Source organism: Colius striatus, chromosome 3 (genome assembly GCF_028858725.1).
Source record: "Colius striatus isolate bColStr4 chromosome 3, bColStr4.1.hap1, whole genome shotgun sequence".
In the NCBI taxonomy this organism is placed as follows: Eukaryota; Metazoa; Chordata; class Aves; order Coliiformes; family Coliidae; genus Colius; species Colius striatus.
The window spans coordinates 85,815,407-85,836,556 of record NC_084761.1 but is presented as its reverse complement, the minus strand read 5'-3'; the positions used below and the strand labels follow the sequence as shown (position 1 = coordinate 85,836,556).

General features: G+C 38.4%; 1 protein-coding gene across 3 annotated transcripts; it reads right to left on the bottom strand.

Moving 5' to 3' along the window:
• Positions 1-206: 206 nt before the first annotated feature.
• On the bottom strand, positions 207-21,108 carry ZBTB49 (zinc finger and BTB domain containing 49). 3 transcript variants are annotated; one of them, XM_061993257.1, is made up of 8 exons: positions 21,025-21,108; positions 19,429-19,602; positions 15,863-16,968; positions 9,174-9,220; positions 4,792-4,865; positions 3,967-4,049; positions 3,722-3,883; positions 207-1,823 (listed from the first exon to the last, which is right to left on the bottom strand). In XM_061993257.1, the coding sequence occupies exons 2-8, from the start codon at positions 19,578-19,580 to the stop codon at positions 1,150-1,152; spliced, it is 2,298 nt and encodes a 765-aa protein (XP_061849241.1). In that variant the 5' UTR covers positions 19,581-19,602; positions 21,025-21,108; the 3' UTR covers positions 207-1,149. The 3 variants fall into 3 exon arrangements, with proteins under 3 accessions (XP_061849241.1, XP_061849240.1, XP_061849242.1); XM_061993256.1 differs by lacking the exon at positions 21,025-21,108 and adding an exon at positions 20,525-21,011; XM_061993258.1 differs by lacking the exon at positions 21,025-21,108 and adding an exon at positions 20,587-21,011.
• Between the last annotated feature and the right edge of the window lie 42 nt (positions 21,109-21,150).

The following is a 21,150-nucleotide window of genomic DNA, read 5'->3' as shown; positions in this document are numbered from 1 at the left end:
ATCAATCTACTAGCATATTGATTGCATTATTTTACAGTGCAGCTCTTCTTGCAGTGGTATCCCCATTAGCACTGCAAAGATATCTGGAACAGATGGAATTATCTTACTGAAAATCTTCCATAGAAAGATGAAACACATTGAGCAATTAAGATACAATGTAAAACAACTTCCATTTATTCACATTTCCTGTTCTTGGTCTTCATTGTGCAAATAATCTGCTGTGCAAAATAGTTTAGAAAATACTGAAAAAATCTTTTTATTGTAAAAAAATAAAGTTTCTAGATATACAGTTACTTTGCACTATCACAAATATTGTTCAGTATTTAACATTTAAATTTAATATCACAATACTCCAGTCATGTAAACCAATGCTCCTACTGGTAAGAAAGCCACTACTGAAACTCAGGTTCACTCGGGATTTGTTAAGTATTTTCTTCTTTTCGTATCTACACCCTTACACAACTCATACTTGAATTGCACCCATATCGTGAAATTAGACACCGGGCCATCTTCTTCTCCATTATCAGGTAAGAACTATCAATCTAAATGGTAGATTTAGTAAATGGTAAGTTTTAGTAAATCCTGGAAACATCTGAGCAGTCACAGAACAACATAGGTCCTCAGAACTAGATTTGAACTTTGCTGAGAAGCAATGTAAAGGCAGCCTATGCTGGGTTTCAGGCACGCCTATCTTGATGCAATACTTACTCATTAACAAAAAGTTAAGAGGATGGGGTGGCACTTTTTCTGTTGTCTCAAGTGACAGGACAAGGGGTAATGGACAAAAGCTGGAACACAAAAGGTTCCACTTAAACATAAGGAAAAGCTATTTACTGTAAGGGTGATGGAGCCCTTGTACGGGCTGTCCAAAGAGGTTATGGAGTCTCCTTCTCTGGAGGTTTTCAAAACCTACCTGGACACGTTTCTGTGCAACCTGATCTAGGTGGACCTGCTTTAGTAGGAGGGTTGGACTAGATGATCTCTAAAGGTCCCTTCCAACCTCTACCATTCTGTGATTCTGCGATTTCTACGAGTATGTGAGCTAGTTGGATTTTAAAAACTAGCTCTGATGTCTCTATGCTGCAGTGCAACTGCAATCATTTCAGCGTGAAATACCTCTAAGAAGTTTTAATAAAGTCACCTGAGCCCTCATTGTTCCAATTCACTTTCATTCTGCAAGGTCTTCATAGCTAAACCCCAGAGGGTCATGCTGGAAAAGAATGGTCCTTCATTATTTTTGTATGCAGCAGATGATGTTCGACTGTCCAGCGGATCATTACAATGACTCTCCAAGCTAACCATGGCGGAACGTATCATGGGAACATTATCAGACTGTAAAGGTTCTTCAGCAGAAGCTACATCTACATCTGCATAAGCATATGGTGGTGGTGGAGGAGTTGGCTGTGTCTGAGCTTTTGGGAGTTTAGCAGAGTCCACATTCAGCTTCTGCTGGTTTGCTGAGTCATGGTGTTGAACCATTGAGCGCAACTTACAGTAAGAATCCGCAGAACTATCAAAATCAGTTGTATCTGTAGCTGGACGAATGGGAAACTTAACAGACACTGGTAACAATCTAACAGACATTTCTTGGCCAAAAGAGTCAGAACTCTGAGATTTGTCAAGGTCAGAAGTTTCAATTCCTTGAGTAAATTCATCCAAGGTGTTTGGACCTTCATCAGTGGCTTTACAATGCATTTTCTTGTGCCGCCGCAGAACCGCAGAGCGAGTGAAGCATTTGTTACAAGTTTCACAGGTGTAGGGTTTTTCTCCTGTATGAGTCCTCACATGTCTACGCAGGTCACCAGAGCCTGCAAAACATTTCCCTACAAGACAGAAGTAACAGGTTGATATTTTGTACTTAACACAAGTGCATAAACATATTTAATTACAGAAAATAACAAGTGACAATAGCATGTCCCAATCTGGGTGCTTTCTTTATCTAGAACAGATTCCAACAAGTTCCATCTGGTTTTACGATTCATTGACTTGTTTTGTCTTCTTGATTTGGTTTTCTAGTTTGTGTTTCCCAGGACTTTAGTTTTTGTCTCCAGAGACAGAAACCTCCATTCATATTTGAAAGCTGTGACTGCTCTCACTTTGTATCAGTCTTTGTGGAGGGCAAAAAAAAAATAATCAATTTGATTTGTATGTCTGAAAAAAACGTATGCTGATAAGCTGCTAAATATATTCTTCCAGTGAGAACTGCATCATAGAAAGTAAGGACTTGTTCATTACCAAGGAACTATTCTTAAAGTGCTGATAAAGTTAGCTTTTTTGTTAACTTTGAGGTAAAGAAATGCAGAAGTCTGTTCTTTATATTCTAGCCAAAGAATGTGTCAAAACTGTAATTTTTTGTTGCTCTAAATATTAGAATATAAGAGAACATTTGACTGTTTGCCTATTTTCAGAATAATGGGCTCAAATGAATTCACTTACTATACTACAAAGTAAAAGTGTCTGCGGCTGAACCAAGGCAAAGTGTAGAAGAACAAGCAGAATAAGGGAGCATTAATTTCCTGAATTGCTACATGATTCAGACTCCTCACATTCTTTAGAATAGTAGAAATAAGCTATTTGTGATGTTCTCTCATTTTACCTAGGTTAAAGATTATTTTATTTTGTGTAGACATAGACCAACTAAAAAAAACTGTAATATCTGAAACCTCAGCAAAACTGCAGTCTCAATTTTCAGATTCATATGTCTTTATTCTACTGCCCAGAATTCTCTTCAGAAAAGCCACTAAACAGTGTCAGCAAGACTACACATTACTGGAATAATACATGTGGATTTTTTGCATAAAGTGAATGATTTCTTAATTCTTGATCAGATTCTCTTTGCACAATTTTTGCCTTCTCTGTACGAGATGACCTGGCTAAAATGAGAAATAATCAAAAGTCCACCACAAGACAAGATGAAAATAAATCCATTTTAATGACAGCAATATAACTGATTGTTTATACTTTCATATCCTGTGTGTCTATACTTCCTCCTTCTGGTGTAAGGCCTCCCGATAGTATTAGTTCTTGTGCCTCAGGACATTACAAATGAAACATAATGCTTTTGGACATTATCATATGGAAATATCCTCCTCCAACTGATTCCTCAGAACATGAATGAAATTACACCCAAAAGTGAGCACTTAAGGGCAGAAAAGCAAGTGGTATGCAGGATGCTAAATAACATAAGAGATACACAAGGCCACTTCTGAAAACTGTTATACAAGGGTGACTCGTTTTCAGACTACCTGAAAGTATGACCTATCTAGCAGACTTTGAAAATGACTGTTCCCTGGTATGAAACATCAGTTAAGCTTTGGTTTTGGGTTTGTTGCAGAGCTTGAAGCAAAGTAGCAAAAGGCTGTTATTAGCAAACTCTGTGGTTGAACGTAGTTAAATCTCAACAGTATTCGAGTGGGAAAACCAAGAAAAGGACAGATTCCATCAATAGCCAAGTGATGCCAAACCTAGCTTTCCATCAGAAAGGACTATGCTGAAAATAAAACAATTTTCTAAGGAGCTAGTACTAGTACCTCTCTAGCAAACACGTACACATGTAATGTTAAATCCTCTTATTTCTTTTCTTTTTGAACTTACAACAGCTAGACACACCAAATGAAAGACTACAAAGTATGCAAGACAGAACTGGTTACTTGTTATTCTGCTGATGTAGGAACTTTTACTTATCATTTAAAAAGCAAAGCCCCATCCAAGTAAATCTTACCACATGCTGAACAGCTGTACGGTCTCTCTCCAGTATGTCTAATTCTGTGCTTTACTAATTTTCGTTGCATGTTGAACGACTTGCCACATTCATCACAGGTGAACACTTTATCTGCTGTATGGGTCTTTTTGTGCTCCTTTAAATTACTGAAGTTACTGAATCCTAGAAAAATGTGACAGACACTGAGATTAAAATCACACCTTAATCAAAAAACCTCAGAGGCAGACACTTTGGTTTTTGCATACCTCTGCCACAGATGTCACACAGATGAGGCTTTTCTCCAGAATGAATGATGATATGACGCTGAACATCACCAGAAGCAGCAAATCTGTAACAGAATAAGGAGACCCAGTTACTGCCTTTATAAGACCCTTATTCTCCAAAACTGAGTATCACCTAGAAATCACAGAATCAAATAAACTATAATGAATGCGTCATCCTCTGAAGAGAGGTTAAAATCTAAACCACAGATGAATGGATGTATTTAAGAAAAACATTTTGAAGCTGGCAATGTCAAATTAATTAATTAGCAAAAAAATCCCCAAATTCTTTTCACCATTAACATTACTAATTTATTCCACTTTTAAGTAAAAATGCTACTCCTAAATGAGTGCATTATGTCACCTGTCAGCAGAAAATGAGGAATATCAAATGCTTTGCTAAAGTTCATTCAGTTTCCCACACTTTATACTTTTCATAAAACATAACAAAAATTGTATGGCCAAATAATGAAAAAAATGGGAGGGACAAAACCACATGACTTATTGTGACTCATACTGTTCAAAATACAGACAACAGTATATCCTTAACTAAAGACACCGATATACAAATAATTAAGACCACAGACTATACATGTGGTGACGTTTATCTTGTTATTGAGACTTGCAACAAGACATTTGCAGACATATATGTATTTTAATCTCATTAGTACACCTTTAAACTCAATGTCTTTTAAACAAAATTGAGCAGAATGCACCTTGGCTATTGGCCCTTAGTTTACTATGAAGATTAAAGAAAACATGAACAAGTTTTATCATGCTAACTTTACTAAGATGAACAATTCTACTTACCTTTTCCCACAGATTTCACAAATGTATGGCTTTTCACCAGAATGCCGACGTAAATGTGTCTGGAGATTACCTGCCTGAAGGGACAGTGATTTAAACATCTGAATTCATCTTGCCTGTTACTGTATACAGATAAAGAGACAATCTTTATGAGACTATCTTCTATTCCTAATTCTAAGGCAGCAAAGGCTACAAGGCATGTATGAACTACAGCATTCTTATCTAGTAAAGACAGATGACCATGTACTTCAAGATCAAATTGCTTCTGTATGTGATTACACATTGACATAAACAGAAAAGAAGAAAAGCCTAGAATAAAATGCTGAGGAAAAAGAAAGACCTACAGTTGAAAATGGATCCAATCAGAAATAAAAATAATATAATCTAGACTGCGGTGAAGGAGAAAACTTACTAGTAATATGGTTCATGTTAGTCTCATTTTCCCTGTTCTACAAATAAAATATCATTACATCAGGATGTCTGAACTCAGCTATGAGGAGGTTAAAAATAAGAGTAAGGTAAATACTTTTTAATCCCTAAAACACTCAGGGCCAAGAGCTCCAAACCTATAAATGTTTACTTATATAAAAAGAAAACAGAACAGGAAGAAATAAACAAAAGGGATTACTGGCAATTTTTATTACATATTTTTCCTCTCCCAATCCTGTAAAAATCTTATTAGTTGAGCAGGCAAACCAGATAATGACTAGACAAAACCATCTTACTCATTCCAGCTGTTTGGGGTTTTTTTTTTAATGTTTTTGAAGCCACTGGTGCTTCTGAATGGCTAATCCACTGAGAGCCCAGTTCTCAAAGCACAAATGACAGCTAGTCTGGACAGAAGAGCTGCAGATGTTCTATAAATTGTGCAGACTTCCATTGTTGGTTTTTACCCTTCTGTTCTCTTTGGTGGATAACTGCCTCATTTTATCTAAGTACACTAAAGGAACATTAAGTCCTTTCAATCAGGAAAAGAACACTGGGAATACAAAGATATGTCCTCCTTAGCTGCAGTAAGACAACAAAAATAAGACCCATCAGTAATTTCTTCTGCCTCCTTTGGATAATAAATTAGTTGTGATAGATAATAAATTACCTGTGATTAATCACTGGAAACAGAGATTATAATGCACAAGATCTGAAGTGCTGCAGACACACACTGATGCAGAGGACAATATTCAATGGACAATATTCATCATTTGAACCCTGAGAAAGCTTTCTTTAACCTCTGTACAGTGTTTCAGACAACAGTATGACTGAACCACTGTTCTCTCAGGCCAAACTTTATAATACTGAATTCCATTCAAAGAGAGGCATTAGGCATCCATTTCTGAGGACGGAGTGGACTAAACTGACTGCTTCATGGAACCATTTGTGCTTTGCAAAGAGAACAGGTTTTATGTAGGTGCCTTTGAGAGAAACATACAAAAGACTGAACCTTAAACCTCTGCCCATGTGATAAAACAAACCCTACCGTGGGCGTTAGCAAGTTATTCTGGACAAAGACAGAAGGTAAATTTTAAAGGCAACAATTACTCAGAAATAGTTCCCATACAGGTATTTTCAATGAGAATAAAAACATCTTACAGAGAGTAGCAAGTAGATCTATTTATTTACTGCAAGCCTATGTCACTTCCTCCTAATGAGGGCAAAAGCTATTAACTGCACTGATACAAAAGAAAAAAGGTAAAAACATCAATAAACTTGCATTCTTCTTAGACGTTTAAGGTGGTACACAACCTTGATTAAGAAATAATTATGCCTTAAGAAGATACAGATTTGGAAGTACAAAAGGAACCTTTTTTTTCAAAAAATCAAAGATATTTATGGCTATTTGTTACAGACTATGAGTTCCTATGTCAGTTTTACCTACTTTTCTGTTTCACATTCCAACACACACATCAGTTACATTCAGTGGGAGCAGACAAACTACCAGACTCAACAACTGCACTCTCAAAAGTACAGAACTTGAAGGGTTAATAAGAAAAGCATTACTATTTCTGTGCCTGCAGGCTGAGGAGATCAAGATCTGAGATGTCTCTCAAGTAAACAGTAGATAGTAGATATCCTTTCTTCTTACTTTCTGATAGATGTAAACATCCTTCTTTGCATTATTGCAAAGCAAGTACCTCAGTAGTGAGCAGGTTCTCTCTCGCAACCAGAGAAAGAACTGCAGCACCCAAGCTGAATGCTACAGCTCCTGTTCTGGCTGCATAGAGAGAAGACTCTTCAGAGGGATCTGGACAGCTGGATCGATGGGCTGAGGAGAATTGTATGAGGTTCAACAATAACAACTACCAGGTCCTGCACTTGGGCCACAACAACTCCAGGCAATGCTACAGGCTTGGAGATATATGGCTGGAGAGCTGAACAGCAGAAAAGGAGTTGAGGGTGTTAATTGACAGCCAGCTGGACATGAGCCAGCAGTGTGCCCAGGTGGCCAAGAAGGCCAATGGCATCCTGGCCTGTATCAAAAATAGTGTGACCAGCAGGACCAAGGAAGTGATTATCCCCATATACTCAGCACCGGTGAGGCTGCACTTTGAATATCGTGTCCAGTTCTGGGCCCCTCACTAAAAGAAGGACATTGAAGTGCTGAAGCATGTCCAGAGATGGGCAACAAAGCAGGAGAAGGGTCTGGAGAACAAGTCTGATGAGAAGCAGCTGAGGGAGCTGGGGATGTTCAGCAGAGGAGTCTGAGGGGTAGACATGATCACTTTCTACAACTACCTGAAAGAAGGTTCTAGGGAAGTGGGTGTTGATCTCTTCTCCCCAGTAATGGCTGATAGAACATGAGGAAATGGGCTCAAGTTGCACCAGGGGAGGATTATATTGGACATCAGGAAGAACGTTTTTACCAAGAGGGTTATTAAGCATTGGAATGGGCTGCCCCAGGAGGTCGTGGAGTCACCGTCCCTGGAGAGATTCAACAGACACATCAACGAGGTGCTGAGGGATATGGTTTAGTTTAGTGATGAAGGTGGCAGTGTGAGGTTAGTGGTTGGACTTGATCTTAAAGGTCTTTTCTAACCATAATTATTCTGTGATTCTAAGCTTCTTAAGACTATTTAAAAGCCAGAAATTTCCAATTTTGTTTGGAGCTTTTGTTTGTTGGTTTTAAGAGGAGGAATACATGTCGCATGAGGAGTCTGTCATATTGGCCATATACTCCAGAGTGTGTGAAGGCTTTTTGTTCCCTCTACCCCCACAGTAATGAGACAGAATCTCACTCCATTTGCCAAAAGTACTTTTAATGGATTTTGGAAATATTGACTTTTTTGGTTTAATAACTCCAGCTATCAAAATGAATGAAAATGCACTCCTTTTTTGCCTAATAAGGAGACTCAGTTTTGCTCAAAAACAGTTCAAGAAGTATAAAAACCAGTATTGTTCACTGGATACGGTGTTATGTTCATATCTAGTAACAAAGTGGAGGATATAACTGTATCAGATTCATGGATCAAAGTCCCACTAGTGGACTAGAAAACTGGAACATGAGAAGCACAAGCACTGGTGGGTCGGTAGATAAAGACCAAGTAATTCTAGTCCTTAAAACAGGATCCATATGAAAGGCCAAGGCTATTCACCAATAATTACTATTTAATCTTAACATAAAAATATGCACCTGTCTATTGTCTCCTGTGCTTAGGTGCACATATTCCAAACAAGAAAACAGAAAAGAAACAGACACTTTGGAAACATGAAGCAACTAGGCACCAAATTTGTAGTCATACAAATTCATTGTTGTATGCAGAACAGGTAGCAAGCACTGGAAGGCAAACTAAGACAGCTAAAGCTTAGGTCTATATGTAAGTAGGGAACTTCACAAGTGGTTTTTGCTTTTAATCATAGCTGAGTTTTGTCAATTCAGACAGACTCTGCCATCTTTCACAGAAGAAAACTGAGCCCAATTATACAGCTATACACTGGATTGTTTACTTACTGAAAAAAATCTGCTTAATAATTTATGCCATTTAGGAAAACAAAACTTTACTGTCAATACAACATTATGTAAAACTCTAACCTGTATTTTATTTAGACACTGTAAAAATGCTATTCACAACACATCTAAGTATAAGGCAAAAGAACAGTCTGAGAGTGAATATTCTCTGTATTTCATAGTTGTTAAACATTCATTTGAAGGTAAAATATGTAACAGATCTACTGAGAACAGAGAGAATCAAAGGTACAAAATGTATTACAGAAATCTGAAATATTTAACATGTTATTTTCAGGTAAGACATTTTAATATTTTAGCCCTCAAGTGAAGTCTGTCTTTGAACAAAAAATATCTAACCTAGAGACTGAAAGCCAAGGGTTTTAGAATCAACACATAGATGCATATCATTTTCAAGTGTAGGTACCAGAATATAAAATATTCCCACCTGTGAGAAGTGTTTCCCACAAATGTTACATTCAAAAGGTTTCTCACCTAAAAGGAGAAGAAACAGAACATAGAGCTTCTAAAAGTTGCAATAGAACACAAATGTTTTAAATTGGTACACTTCCTTATAAAACATGTAATGTGAGAGTAAAAATATCCACAAAAGGACACTTACCCGTGTATCTAAGGAGAAATTCAAAAGGAAAGTCCATTAAACTTGTATGGCAGACTTAGAAATAAATTTCTCTTTCAAACTAAGTAGGCAGAAGAGTTTTTATATGAGTGGAAGTGTTTTGTAATTTTTTCAAAATACTCTTTTTTATTCCCAAATGAAAGGGGTACCACACCTCCAGGAGAAACAGAATAGACAACAGGGTCCTATAACAACAAAAGCTAAAGGAAATGCAGCAGTTTTTCCATTGTACAAAGAAAGGCCCACTCTCGAATAAGGAGAATTATTAAGAAGAATTATTAGCAGAGAAGCTAATTTGGAAAGACTCTGTTTTCTCTGTTAAATATATACTGCACACCTCTGATCAGTATGTAGCCATTCACTTCCAACAAATAAACATTTGCCTTCAAGTTCTCATCCTATATGAGTATCTGACAATTAACCCAAGCATTTTGCTCCAAAATTTGACCATGTAAAACTGGTATTGTTGAATCTCCAAAAGTATTAGCAGCTTTAGTAAAAAACCCAGAGCGCTCATTTTTGCTTTTCAAAATCACTTGACTCTCAATATACAGCATCACTGTATAATATTTCAATTGTCTAGCTGTCAACTCGAGACAAGTATCTTTTTCTAATCACTTTCTCTTCGCTACAGTGTTTCATAAAGGTACTTTTTTCTTTTGCTTAGTTCTTGGAACCCTAGTTTTCACACTCTAGGGAAAAAAATAAAACCTCTGTGCATCTTCTAGGATATTTAAAACAATGATAATGCTCAAATACCAATGAATTCAATAACAGTCAGATGTCTAATGATATTTTTATGAGTCTAACTGCATATTAAAAGGACTGGCTGATTCCCCAGAAGGCTGTGCTGCCATTCAAAATAATCTTGACCAGCTTGAGAGCTCAGCAGAGAGGAACCGCCTGAGGTTCAACAAGGACAGGTGCAGAGTCCTGCATTTGGGAAGAACCCCATGCACCAGAACAGGCTGGGGATTGACCTGCTGGAGAGCAGCTCTGCAGAGAGAGACCTGGGAGTCCTGATTGATAATAAACTAAACATGAGCCAGCAATGTGGCCTTGTGGCCAAGAAGGTCAGTGGCATCCTGCGATGCATCAAGAAGAGTGTGGTCAGCAGGCTGAGGGAAATTCACCCCCTCCACTCTGCCCTGGTGAGGCCTCATCTGGAGTCCTGTGTCCAGTTCTGGGCTCCTTAGCTCAAGAGGGACAGGGAACTTCTGGAGAGAGTCCAGCCCAGGGCCACCAGGATGATCAAGGGACTGGAACATCTTTCATATGAGGAAAGGCTGAGGGAACTGGGGCTGTTTAGAGGAGACTGAGGGGAGATCTCATTAATGTTTACAAATCTCTAAAGGGTGGATGTCAGGAGGTTGGGACATCCCTTTTTTCTATTGTATCTAGTGACATGACAAGAGGTAATGGGCTGGAGCCGGAACACAAAAAGTTCCATTTAAACATAAGAAAAAACTTCTTTACTGTTCAGGTGAGGGAGCCCTGGCACAGGCTGCCCAGGGAGGGTGTGGAGTCTTCTTCTCTGGAGGATTTCCAAACAGACCTGGACATGTTCCTGTGTGACCTGATCTAGGGCGACCTGCTTTGGTAGGGGGTTGGACTAGATGATATCTTGAGGTCCCTTCCAACCCCTACCATTCTGTAATTTCTCTCAGGCGTACAGGGAAACAAAGTTACTGTAAATTCTTGTGATTCTGAATGCAGATATTTCCAGAAGGAAAGAGATCATACATTGCATTTTATCACGGTGTTGATTCAAAATCTGTCTAATTTATTTACTTTTTAAATTATAATTTCCTTGTTTTACAGAATACCTCTTGACTATTTGTATCCTTCTTTCCAGTTTGCATTTTTATGCCATTTTTGGAAGTGTTACGAGCAACACCTATAAGGTCCGGGTGTTGTTCCATTTTCCTTTCCTGGTGCCAAATACAGGTGACATTCCCTCAGCGTATTTCAAGATAAAAGACTAAATCCAATTATCTTAAATGTTAAAGCATAGAGTAAACATATACAGTTATGTAACCTCACAGACAGCAATCTTACAGCTAGTCTGACAATTTGAGGTTGTATCTACTTTTTCTACTTAATGAAGAATGGAAATTTTATGGCAATTTCAAGAAAGCTTTTTACTCAACCAAAGATAAAAATTAAGAAACCAATAACTCAACTATAAAGAGCATTGAGGCTTGATTTCATTATGGGTCTAAATTTGAAAAACACTAAAAATTCTGATATTGACAACACAAATATAAATGAAATCATCAGGGAGCCAGATCTGTGGCAACAGGGAAGGCTTCTGACAACCATAAATGCATGAAAGTAATTTGAAATGGAGGACAAAAAACCTAGCAGTAATTTCTACAATTACCTACACCAAAAAAAAAGAGGTACTGTTGACACAAAGACTATTATCTGAACAAAAATCCACCCTGAAATAACTAAAGTGAGAGGGAAGGAGTGAATTGGAGGCTCAAATTTTTCAAAACTGTTATTGTAGACTGCATGAAGTCTCACAATAACTGTACTGATGTACAAAAAGTTGGAGGTTTTTTCCTCCTCAAGATAGAGATAAAACAAAAAAAAGTTTTGTCTGAAAAGAAACATCTGATTAGTTTTTGGAGAATAACTCTCTACCTGCATAAATCTCCAAACCACCAGGCCTATCAAGCAGCCTATTCTAAGAATGTGTTCTAGTAGAAATACTAAATTGCTCAGTGTTGCAGAATGTCTCAGGTACAATGAGGCTAATTGCTTCCTAGGGCATATTAGTAAAAGTGCAGCTACTAAGCTATAGTTATTCTACATATCACTGGGGAGACTACTTCTGGAGATTTAAGCAGAGAAGACAAACAGGAAATCTTACTGCTGTCTACATGCAATGAGAAGACAGACGCAACCAGGTTGTTCTTGAAGGCACATCATGATAGGGCAAGAGGTGACAGACAAGGTAGAAACATGAGAAAATCTGGTCAGATATAGGAAAATAATCTTTTACTCCATCTGCAGACGGTTATCTGGAGAGGTTGTGGAATCTCTGTCCTTAGAGATATCCAAAATTTGACTACACAAGGTCATAAGCAAAATTTTACTTTTTGGATTTTACTTTTGAACCCTTGGGCTGCCTTGTGCTTTTTATCTTCTGTGGCATCCTTCTTGTTCAACACTGCAAGAAAAGGTGAAGACAAAGTACAGTGGGATCAAAGCAGTGGTGTATCAGCTCCAGAAAAGAAAGGCATGAAGGCAGAAGCAGTGTTCCTGAATATATCAAAGGTGGTGAGCAGGACTCATCAAGCCACGGAATGCTGGCAACTTGTTCAAGCAAAGCTCTGAATGAAAAGGCTGAGGATTAGCAGTGTATTACACAACAGTGTAACTCTGCTCCTGTTGTATTCCATCCTGTCAAGGGTTCTTTCTACAGGGTCAGGTTTGGTTTTTTGTGGTTTTTGTTTGTTGGTTTGGGGTTTATTTTGAGGTGTTTCCTGAAATATTTTAAAAAAACCACCAACCAACCAATTACCTAGAACACTGCATGTTCCTAGATGGTAAACAGAGATATACTTGCTTCCTTTTTTTCAGACAGGCCAATCTAAAAGAACCCCAAATTACAGCATTCAGCCAAGCCAACAAGCTCTGTTTAGAGATTCACTTAAACATCTGTTAGCAATACCATTAAAACAGCTAAACAACCCAATAAAATGACTTATGTTGAACACATTGTCCTGTCCTTCACATAGAAAACTCACCAATGCAACCACACTAACCTGTAAATACATTCTTTAGTAGCTCCTGGTGTTCAGGGACAGAGAATTCCACATGTGCTTTTTCTTAACAAGCAGGCCACCACAGCTCTTGTGTTGAAAGAGATGTCATTTGTAGATTAAAAACTGGCTTGCCAGTGTGAAAGCTCCATATCAGTAACTTGCTTCCTTCCTCTCTTCAGCAGACAGATTTGGAGGACTTTCAGTAACCACTGTAATACTGCTAACCTTTTTGCCCAGATCTAGAAAATTAATGCTTTTAAATAAAACTGATTAGCTAGCAATTTGCTACGCTTTCTGAAGTGGCAGATAAATGGAAATGGCTGCACATTAATTACTTAACTACCAATATATCTAATATTAATGATAAAGATGTGTCCTGTACTCTCAGCTACAGATCCTTCCTGTATTAATATCCAAATCACTATCCACTGCAATTTTCCAAATACATTTTTTGCACTAGTTGAATATTTAAGACCAAATTAATACAACCCAAAAATACCAGGCAAGGAAACAGGGCTATCTAGCCATATTCTTGCCTATTTTTTTCCATCCTTCTTTGATGTGCTTATTATTTATTAAACTTACGTTCTTGAACTTTGTCAGATGAGCATATCTACAGAAGAACATTAATGACACAAAAAGTAGCACATAAGTCTAGAATTTTTTGAAAACTACTGGAAGAACGGTGTATGAAAAGCAGCATGGAATTCCCAAATCCAATATATATTCAGACTACTAGAGGAGCACAGCAACAAGAACAAAATCAAGTCTAGGATCACTTTTCTTAAACAATGTATAAAGCTACATCCTATAAGGCAGTGTTGTGTAATGTGAAATGACATCTATCAGAGCTTAAGTGGAGTGGAAGCATGTGTAAATACACATATACCAAATATGAATAAATGAACTGCAACACACATAAATAACCCTGCAAAGCCACTGCAAGCCTTTTTTGCTTTTTCCATTTCCTATGTGCAAGCATCTTCTGGACATGCTGTGTCTAATGAAAAAAACAGTAATTTGTAAAACACTTGGATTGGGGGCTATAGTCTCTTCCTTCCATAAAGCTTAATTCCTAATCCACTTCCCTGACCTTTCAGTTACAACACAAAATCACAGAATCATTTAGGTTGGAAAAGACCTTTAAGATCGAGTCCAACCACTAACCTCACACCACTAAACAATGTCTTTAAAATACATTAGAAGAGGTAAACTGAACTTTGAACCTCATGTTTTAAATGGCTGAGCAGACTCAGAAACACAAAACAAATCTATCACTCAGGCAACACACTCTTAAAAAAAATTTCTTCCAATGATTGAGATGTCTCAATGGCAAATTGTAACAGGTTTCTCATAGTTGAGGTCTCCTTCACATAGGTTCTTTAGCACAAACTCACATGTTACTGATTTCTGTCTCTGCCTCAGCTGGGCCTTCTCTGTCTTCTGTCTAATTCCCTACTTTCCTGATATTTCTAAGATATAAAGATATACTTGATGATGTTAGCCCAAACTAGGTAACAGATTTAAAAACAATATAAAGCAAAGAGAGGATCTAGGCAAATCTCTCACGAGACCAAATTCAAACAAAGTATTGGTAATATAAATGTACAGAAGTAGAAAAAGATACCAAGTGAAAATTTCAGGAAGCTAATGCAAAATGGTTTTATTTTCAAGTTCTTGAAAGATTTTTCTACTACTGACATAAAAAATAAATTGTTAATACTAAGGATTAATTAACAAAAGAACTTAATGTCTGCTAAAAGGCATTCATGTTTACTGTCAAAGTACCACTACATGCATGCTCATTTGCAAAGCCATATTCCTTTGACAAGGCTGATATATAACACAGAGAAAAAGAAAGGTAAAAAAACACTTAACAGCTTAATCAGTGATAATGCCATCTCAAGGGCTTGGAATCAATGGTGTTACTTGGTAATTCTTAAAAAAAACCCTATATCCAAAGATGCAGAAATATAATAGAGCATGCTGTTTAATTGAGCTGGTCAATTAGTTAATGCAAAGTTAGACTAGGTCTTGCTTTTCACTAGAATAAAAAGATACTTAGAAATAAATAATAGGTTTAATTAATGGGTTTAAAAGTAATATTACCTCTGAGTTTTTAAAGCAAAGTAAATTAATTCAAAATTCTCATTTACTCTGCAGAGCACTGCTCTCTAGGTAAATGCAATTAAAGTTGTTCACACTAAGAAAAAAGTATAAACTAATTATAGAACATATTTCTACAGGTTAAGAATAAATGACCACCAATCCCTAATCACGTCTACCTTACATCTAACCAAGAACAACTGAGGTCATCTAGAACTTGTAGTATCCTCTTATATCCATTTATACTTTTCATTGTTGTCTGATTCAGACTCCGGGCCATCTGACAAATGGACTATAAATGCCTCTTCTAAATGTAAGACAAAAAAAAAAAAAATTATCAATGGAACAACCACACAATGGTGTCCGAGCCCTAAAAAAAACCTGAAATCTTTACTACAACTCTCAGCTAAACTCGGTCTTTCAGCCTTTATCCCTATATGATTACTCATTTAAAAAAACAAAACCGAAACAACCCAAGACCTGTATGATTATTCATTTTAAAAACCCAACTTTTTGGAAGTAGACTCTACCAGCATTGCTGGATCCAGAGATACTGCAGGACATACTCTTTCATTGAAATAACTGATCTGCAGACCAAGTTATCGATAACCGTACCTGTATGAGACCTTTTATGGAGCTCCAGATTGCTTGGATGTTTGAAAGCCTTCCCACATAATTCACAAGTATATTGCCTCTGTGACTGAAGGGTCTGTGATTGCCCTTCTTGTTCCAAAGGACCTTGAGATCTTTCAGTTTCAACAGTTTGTTCAAATTTCTCTGAATTTGCTAAATCTTCAGCTTCTTTTTCATCAGTAACTGTAACATTTGTCATGTCCACGGTGCTTTCATTTACAGACTCAATTACTCCTCTGACTCTGCTGTCATCTCTTTTAGGCTCAGCTGGCTGCTCTGCAGATTTCTGAGATCTTAGAAAATTTAATTTTTTGAGGTGTATTGCCTTTTTCAGCCTCATCTGTTTGGTAGACTGCACAAGAGTGCTTTCTGCATCTTGGTCTGGAGCAGCTTCATTCACAGACTGAACCAGAAAGTTCGATGGTAAGTGATCAGAGGTTTCCAGAATACATTCGGAAGGATTGACAGTACAAGGATTATTCTCTACTGTGTTTATTTCTGTAGGTGTGTTGTAAGAGAAGGATTGTTCTGCTTCCCTCTCATGATTAGAGCAAATATTTTGCTTATAGAACTGTTTACTGTAAAAGTTGCGTAGTTTATAATAGTAATTTGGTTGTTTAAATGGAAGCTCTGTGCAGTTGCCATCTAAGGAGTCTTGTGGTTGCTTCTGTACATCACCCGAGGGTGCGTGCAGGTTAACAGACTGCGATGCATGAGAATGGTGCTCAGCCAGGACTTTACTAGCTTGTGTGTCAGATGAGCATTCATGCAATAGGTTTGTTCCATAACTGTCATTAGTGCAGCTAGTATCTGCAGTTAAGGTATTCTGCAGCGAAAAGACACCATTGCAAGGCATGCTGGCTGTTTGCTCTACAGCTGTAGAAGATTTTAAAAAGGTGTGGCAAATGTTGAGCACATTTTGCACCTGGAGACACTGTGCGATATCCAACATAGCTTGTACATTGTCCTGGCTAAGATCCAGGTGAGAAGTGTACATGAAGTCCAAGATCTGGCCTATGCCACCTACATTTTTAATGTCCAAATGAAAGACGTCATTCTTCTGGCCTGAAGAATTCTGGAAAAGGGTCCTGATAAAATAAGGAAAATACTCAAAACACAAATAATTCACAAGCACTTTTCATAAAAAAATACACAAACACCTCAAGCAGATTGCTTGCTATGAAACAATAACTTACACTGGACGTTCTTGCCTTAGATTGCTATTTTTGCAGATAAACACCTCAAAACGGCTCAATTATTTGTCTGGCACATTGGTCCTATATTACTACACTTAAAATATAACTTTCTATTTTTTTCATATTTAGAAATTATAGCCTATACTTGTGGTTTTCCATCCAACATTATGTGATGTGCAGTTATGTATTTATGTACCATTTGCAAAAGTTGGTTGACTCAGAACAGTGTCTCTCCTTCTGTCACAGCAAATAAAACAGGACATGAGAAATTTTCTAGTATAGTTTGCCTGGATGTGTTCCTGTGTGACCTGATCTTGGTGAACCTGCTTTGGCAGTGAGGGTTGGACTAGATGATCTCTAAAGGTCCTTTCCAACCCCTACCATGCTGCGATTCTATGATAGGATAAAGTAGGATCTCAAAGTCATGTAAAATATTCTCTTCTGACAACTGAGCCTATCCATAAAATTTTATCAGTAAACTTTAATAAAGTCGTTCGTGTTAGTTCTTTCTCCATAAGCAGATGGCAAGATGGTAAAGAAGAGGATGGCATTACTTTTAATCACATGCAAACAGAAGACTTTTTACTGGTATTGGATGAGAACCAAGCAAAAGAATAATGAACAGCACAGGTACATAAGCCTAAACCAGGAGTCCAACCAATACCCTCTGAGTTGTCATTGAATCCTTAAAGTGTCTGAATTCACAAGACTTAATATTTGATGTAAAATATCCTTAGCATCAGAGCTGTAGCTCTTCATGTGCATAACCAGTTCTGGATTAAGCGGGCTTATACTTTGCCTCAGTCAGGAATTTCACATCCTTCCATTAAAACTTCCAGTCTCTAACCTCATATTCTCACAGTAAAGGATGATATGTCAGGTCACTCCTATGTAGCTCTTCTCCTACAGTAGGAAATCTCATGAACCTCATGAATCCTCTTCCTTAGTTTGACTCTCAAATTACGTTTTGTTTAAAGGTGTGCATAGTATCAATGAGCTCTCAAGCAAATGAGTCTTGCCTTCAACTTTGGAAGTGCAGAGGTTATTCTGGAGGCAGTGCCCACATCTGAATTATTTAATAAATCCAGCCCAGACTATTTATATTAAAACAAGAACTATAAGTAACAGATCTGGGTTGAGAGTCTAAATTGTCACTTGCATCCTATTGAATTTTGACAAGAGTTGAGTGCCTAGTTCTTTTTAACTACATTAAAGATTCAATCTTTCAATGTAATTTCACTTCTATAGTAGAAAAGAAAAAGGGAAAACAACTTCTCATCTTTTTTCCTTGTTCATAATCTAAAAATTATTTTCTTGCATAGGAACTGGTAGCCAAGATTGAGAGATGTTTAAAGAAGCAAGGTCTGAAAACTGCCAGATTGAACAGCTTACTTGTATCTAATGTAAAACACTAAGTTGGGAGATCACAGAATAACAGAATGGTAGGGGTTGGAAGGGACCTCTAAAGATCACCCAGTCCAACTCCCCTGCTAAAGCAGGTCCACTTAGATCAGGTCATACAGGTCCAGGTTGGTTTTGAAAATCTCCAGAGAAGGAGACTCTACATCCTCCCTGGGCAGCCTGTGCCAGGGCTCCCTCAGCCTCACAGCAAAGAAGTTTTTCCTTAAGTGGAAACTTTTGTGTTCCAGCTTTTGTCTGCTACTCTGACTCCTATCACTGGACACTACAGAAAAAAAGTCTTGCCCCATCCTCTTGACATGCACCTTTCAAATTCTTGTAACGAGGTCACCCCTCAGTCTTCTCTTCTCCAAGCTGAACAGCCCCAGACCCAACAGCCTTTCCTCATAAGAAAGATCCATCATCCCACAAAATTTGGGGGATCAATGAAGGTTATACAGAGAAGAAAGAAATCAGTTGGCTTTATAGGCCACCCGTACACTTTAAAACACGGATGTTGCGTCTCTGAGAATCTGTTCTAAAAAGAGATGTATTAACATATTTAATTTCTAATTAACTGAAAAAGGATACTGTGAATTGACTAATCAATTATACCTCTTATCTGGCTCTGTTCGTGTACTCTACTATGCCCATTGTAAGCATCTTTTATAGTGAAATACTGAATGCAAGTCCATGTTAGAATCCATTAAATGAGGCACTGTATGCAAGTGAGGATCAAAAAAATGGCAAACTCAAACAGTGTAGTGGTTAACTATGTATATCTGGAAAACAAATAAGGATGTCCATCTGGATAAACAATTTAACTTCTCTCCTTACACTCCCCATACTTACTTAAGTCTGCAACTATCAGGAAAAAAAATACCAACTTCAGAGAAAAACCTCACCAATAGCATTTATTTAACTTTAAAAAGGGAAGAAAGTTCTAGGACATACCTGAAATATTGACTGAAAGCAGCTAATACATTTTTGTGTGCTTTGAAGCAGACACCTTTTACCACCAGCATACAGTCACAGAGAAGACCCTGAATGCGCTGTTCATGTAGCTGCTGGAGAAGATGACAACTATGGCTAGCAACAGTGTCCATGCTAGAGAACCATTTAAATTACCTACAACGAAATAAAATTCTCAGATCAATTTTAAATCTTAAATTGCAAAATGAATCTAGAATATTAAGAACATGTTTACATTTTGTTTTAGCTCCCCAAGGAAACAGACTTCAGTTTACATCTGCAATGTGGTCTATGACATTTGGCTGATTGAAGATGAGGCACAGTATCGGTCACCAGCAGAAATACAGCAATATAAGTAGGAAATACTGATTTTAATGAAGTTCTGCTTATAACAAAGAGCTGCTGAAAAAACTGTGCTAATGGCAATGCCAATAAATTAAACTCCATAACTACAACTTTGACAAGAATTCGATTCTAAGGCAAAAACATATCACACCTACAAAATCAATAGCAATTGTAGAGGAAAAACTGTTCTTTCAGCGTTTAAACTGAAAAAGGAGAACACTGTAGCAGCATTATTTATGTCACATTTGTTGCTCTTGTAGCTAAGCACACTTCCCATACTTCCCATAGTACAGCAATTTTTTTGTTTAATACAATGTAAAGGCTCTTTTAAAAACCACTTCTTTGAACAAGTTGAAGGAGAGACAAGTAACATTCTCATACAGCACATTTACACTCCATTCTATACTTTCATTCATGGACTAAAGATGAAACTCCTCCCCTGCACACTTGTAAACAGGAAAGGAAAATCCCAACCATTAGGATAAGTAGAACTTCTAGTCTTCTAACTAAAGAATGAAGCAAAAAAACGCACCTCTGGTTAAACACAAGAAGTGGTTGCCCCCATTCTCAATTCTCGCGACTACTAAAGGCTCCACATTTTAATCTATTCTGTTACTCTACGATTCGCTGCCTTTTCCTGTATTAGAGTGGGCTGTTATATTGTACTTTTTCCCCGATTTTTCTTACGATGTCTTTTACCAAGTTTTAAAATAAAGAAACCACATCTGTTTACCAGATCATCGCTTTTTTTGGCGTACGCCTCCCACCACAGGACCCTGCAAGTACTTGAATAACCTGTGAATTCAGGGTCTCAGCCATCAGGTGCCACTGAGTTGCTCTGGAAGAAGAGAAACTCCAACAACAGCAGTCGCTATTTACGCTTAAGCTACCACTTCAAGTTCTCCTCGGGCTTGCCCAGGCTTCAGGTGTGGCACAGGCAAGGGGGACAGAGACTGGGTTTCCCACAGCAGACGGGGCACAGGGGGGAAGGTGGGCTGTGCCCTGAGCGCGGGCACGGCGGGAAGGCGCGGGGCGCCTCAGGAGCGGGGCGGGAGCGGAGTGCGAGCAGCCACCGCCGCAGGCGGACGGCGCTGAGGGCGGGCCCAGCACCCACCCGCCGCGGCGGAGGAAGACACGGCCCCAGCCCTCGGCGGGGGAAACGCTGCGCGGCCTGGCAGAGGCGGGTAAAGCGGCTGTGGGGAAGGAGCCGTCCCCGCTCAGCTCAGAGCTTACCGGCTCCAGCCGCGTCCCAGCTCCATCCCCGCGCGGCCGCCCGGCGGCAGCCCAGGCCCCACCACCGGCCTCCGGCAGCGCTTCCGCCGCCGCTCCTTCCGCTTCCGCTGCGGGGTGGTGGGCGCG

Coding starts and splice junctions, on each gene's coding strand:
- ZBTB49 (XM_061993257.1), bottom strand. CDS start 19,580: ATGGACACTGTTGCTAGCCATAGTTGTCATCTTCTCCAGCAGCTACAT. Junction 9,221..15,862: donor CCATAAAAGGTCTCATACAG/GTACGGTTATCG, acceptor TTCTCCTTTTAG/GTGAGAAACCTTTTGAATGT. Junction 4,866..9,173: donor GTGGGAAACACTTCTCACAG/GTGGGAATATTT, acceptor CTGTCCCTTCAG/GCAGGTAATCTCCAGACACA.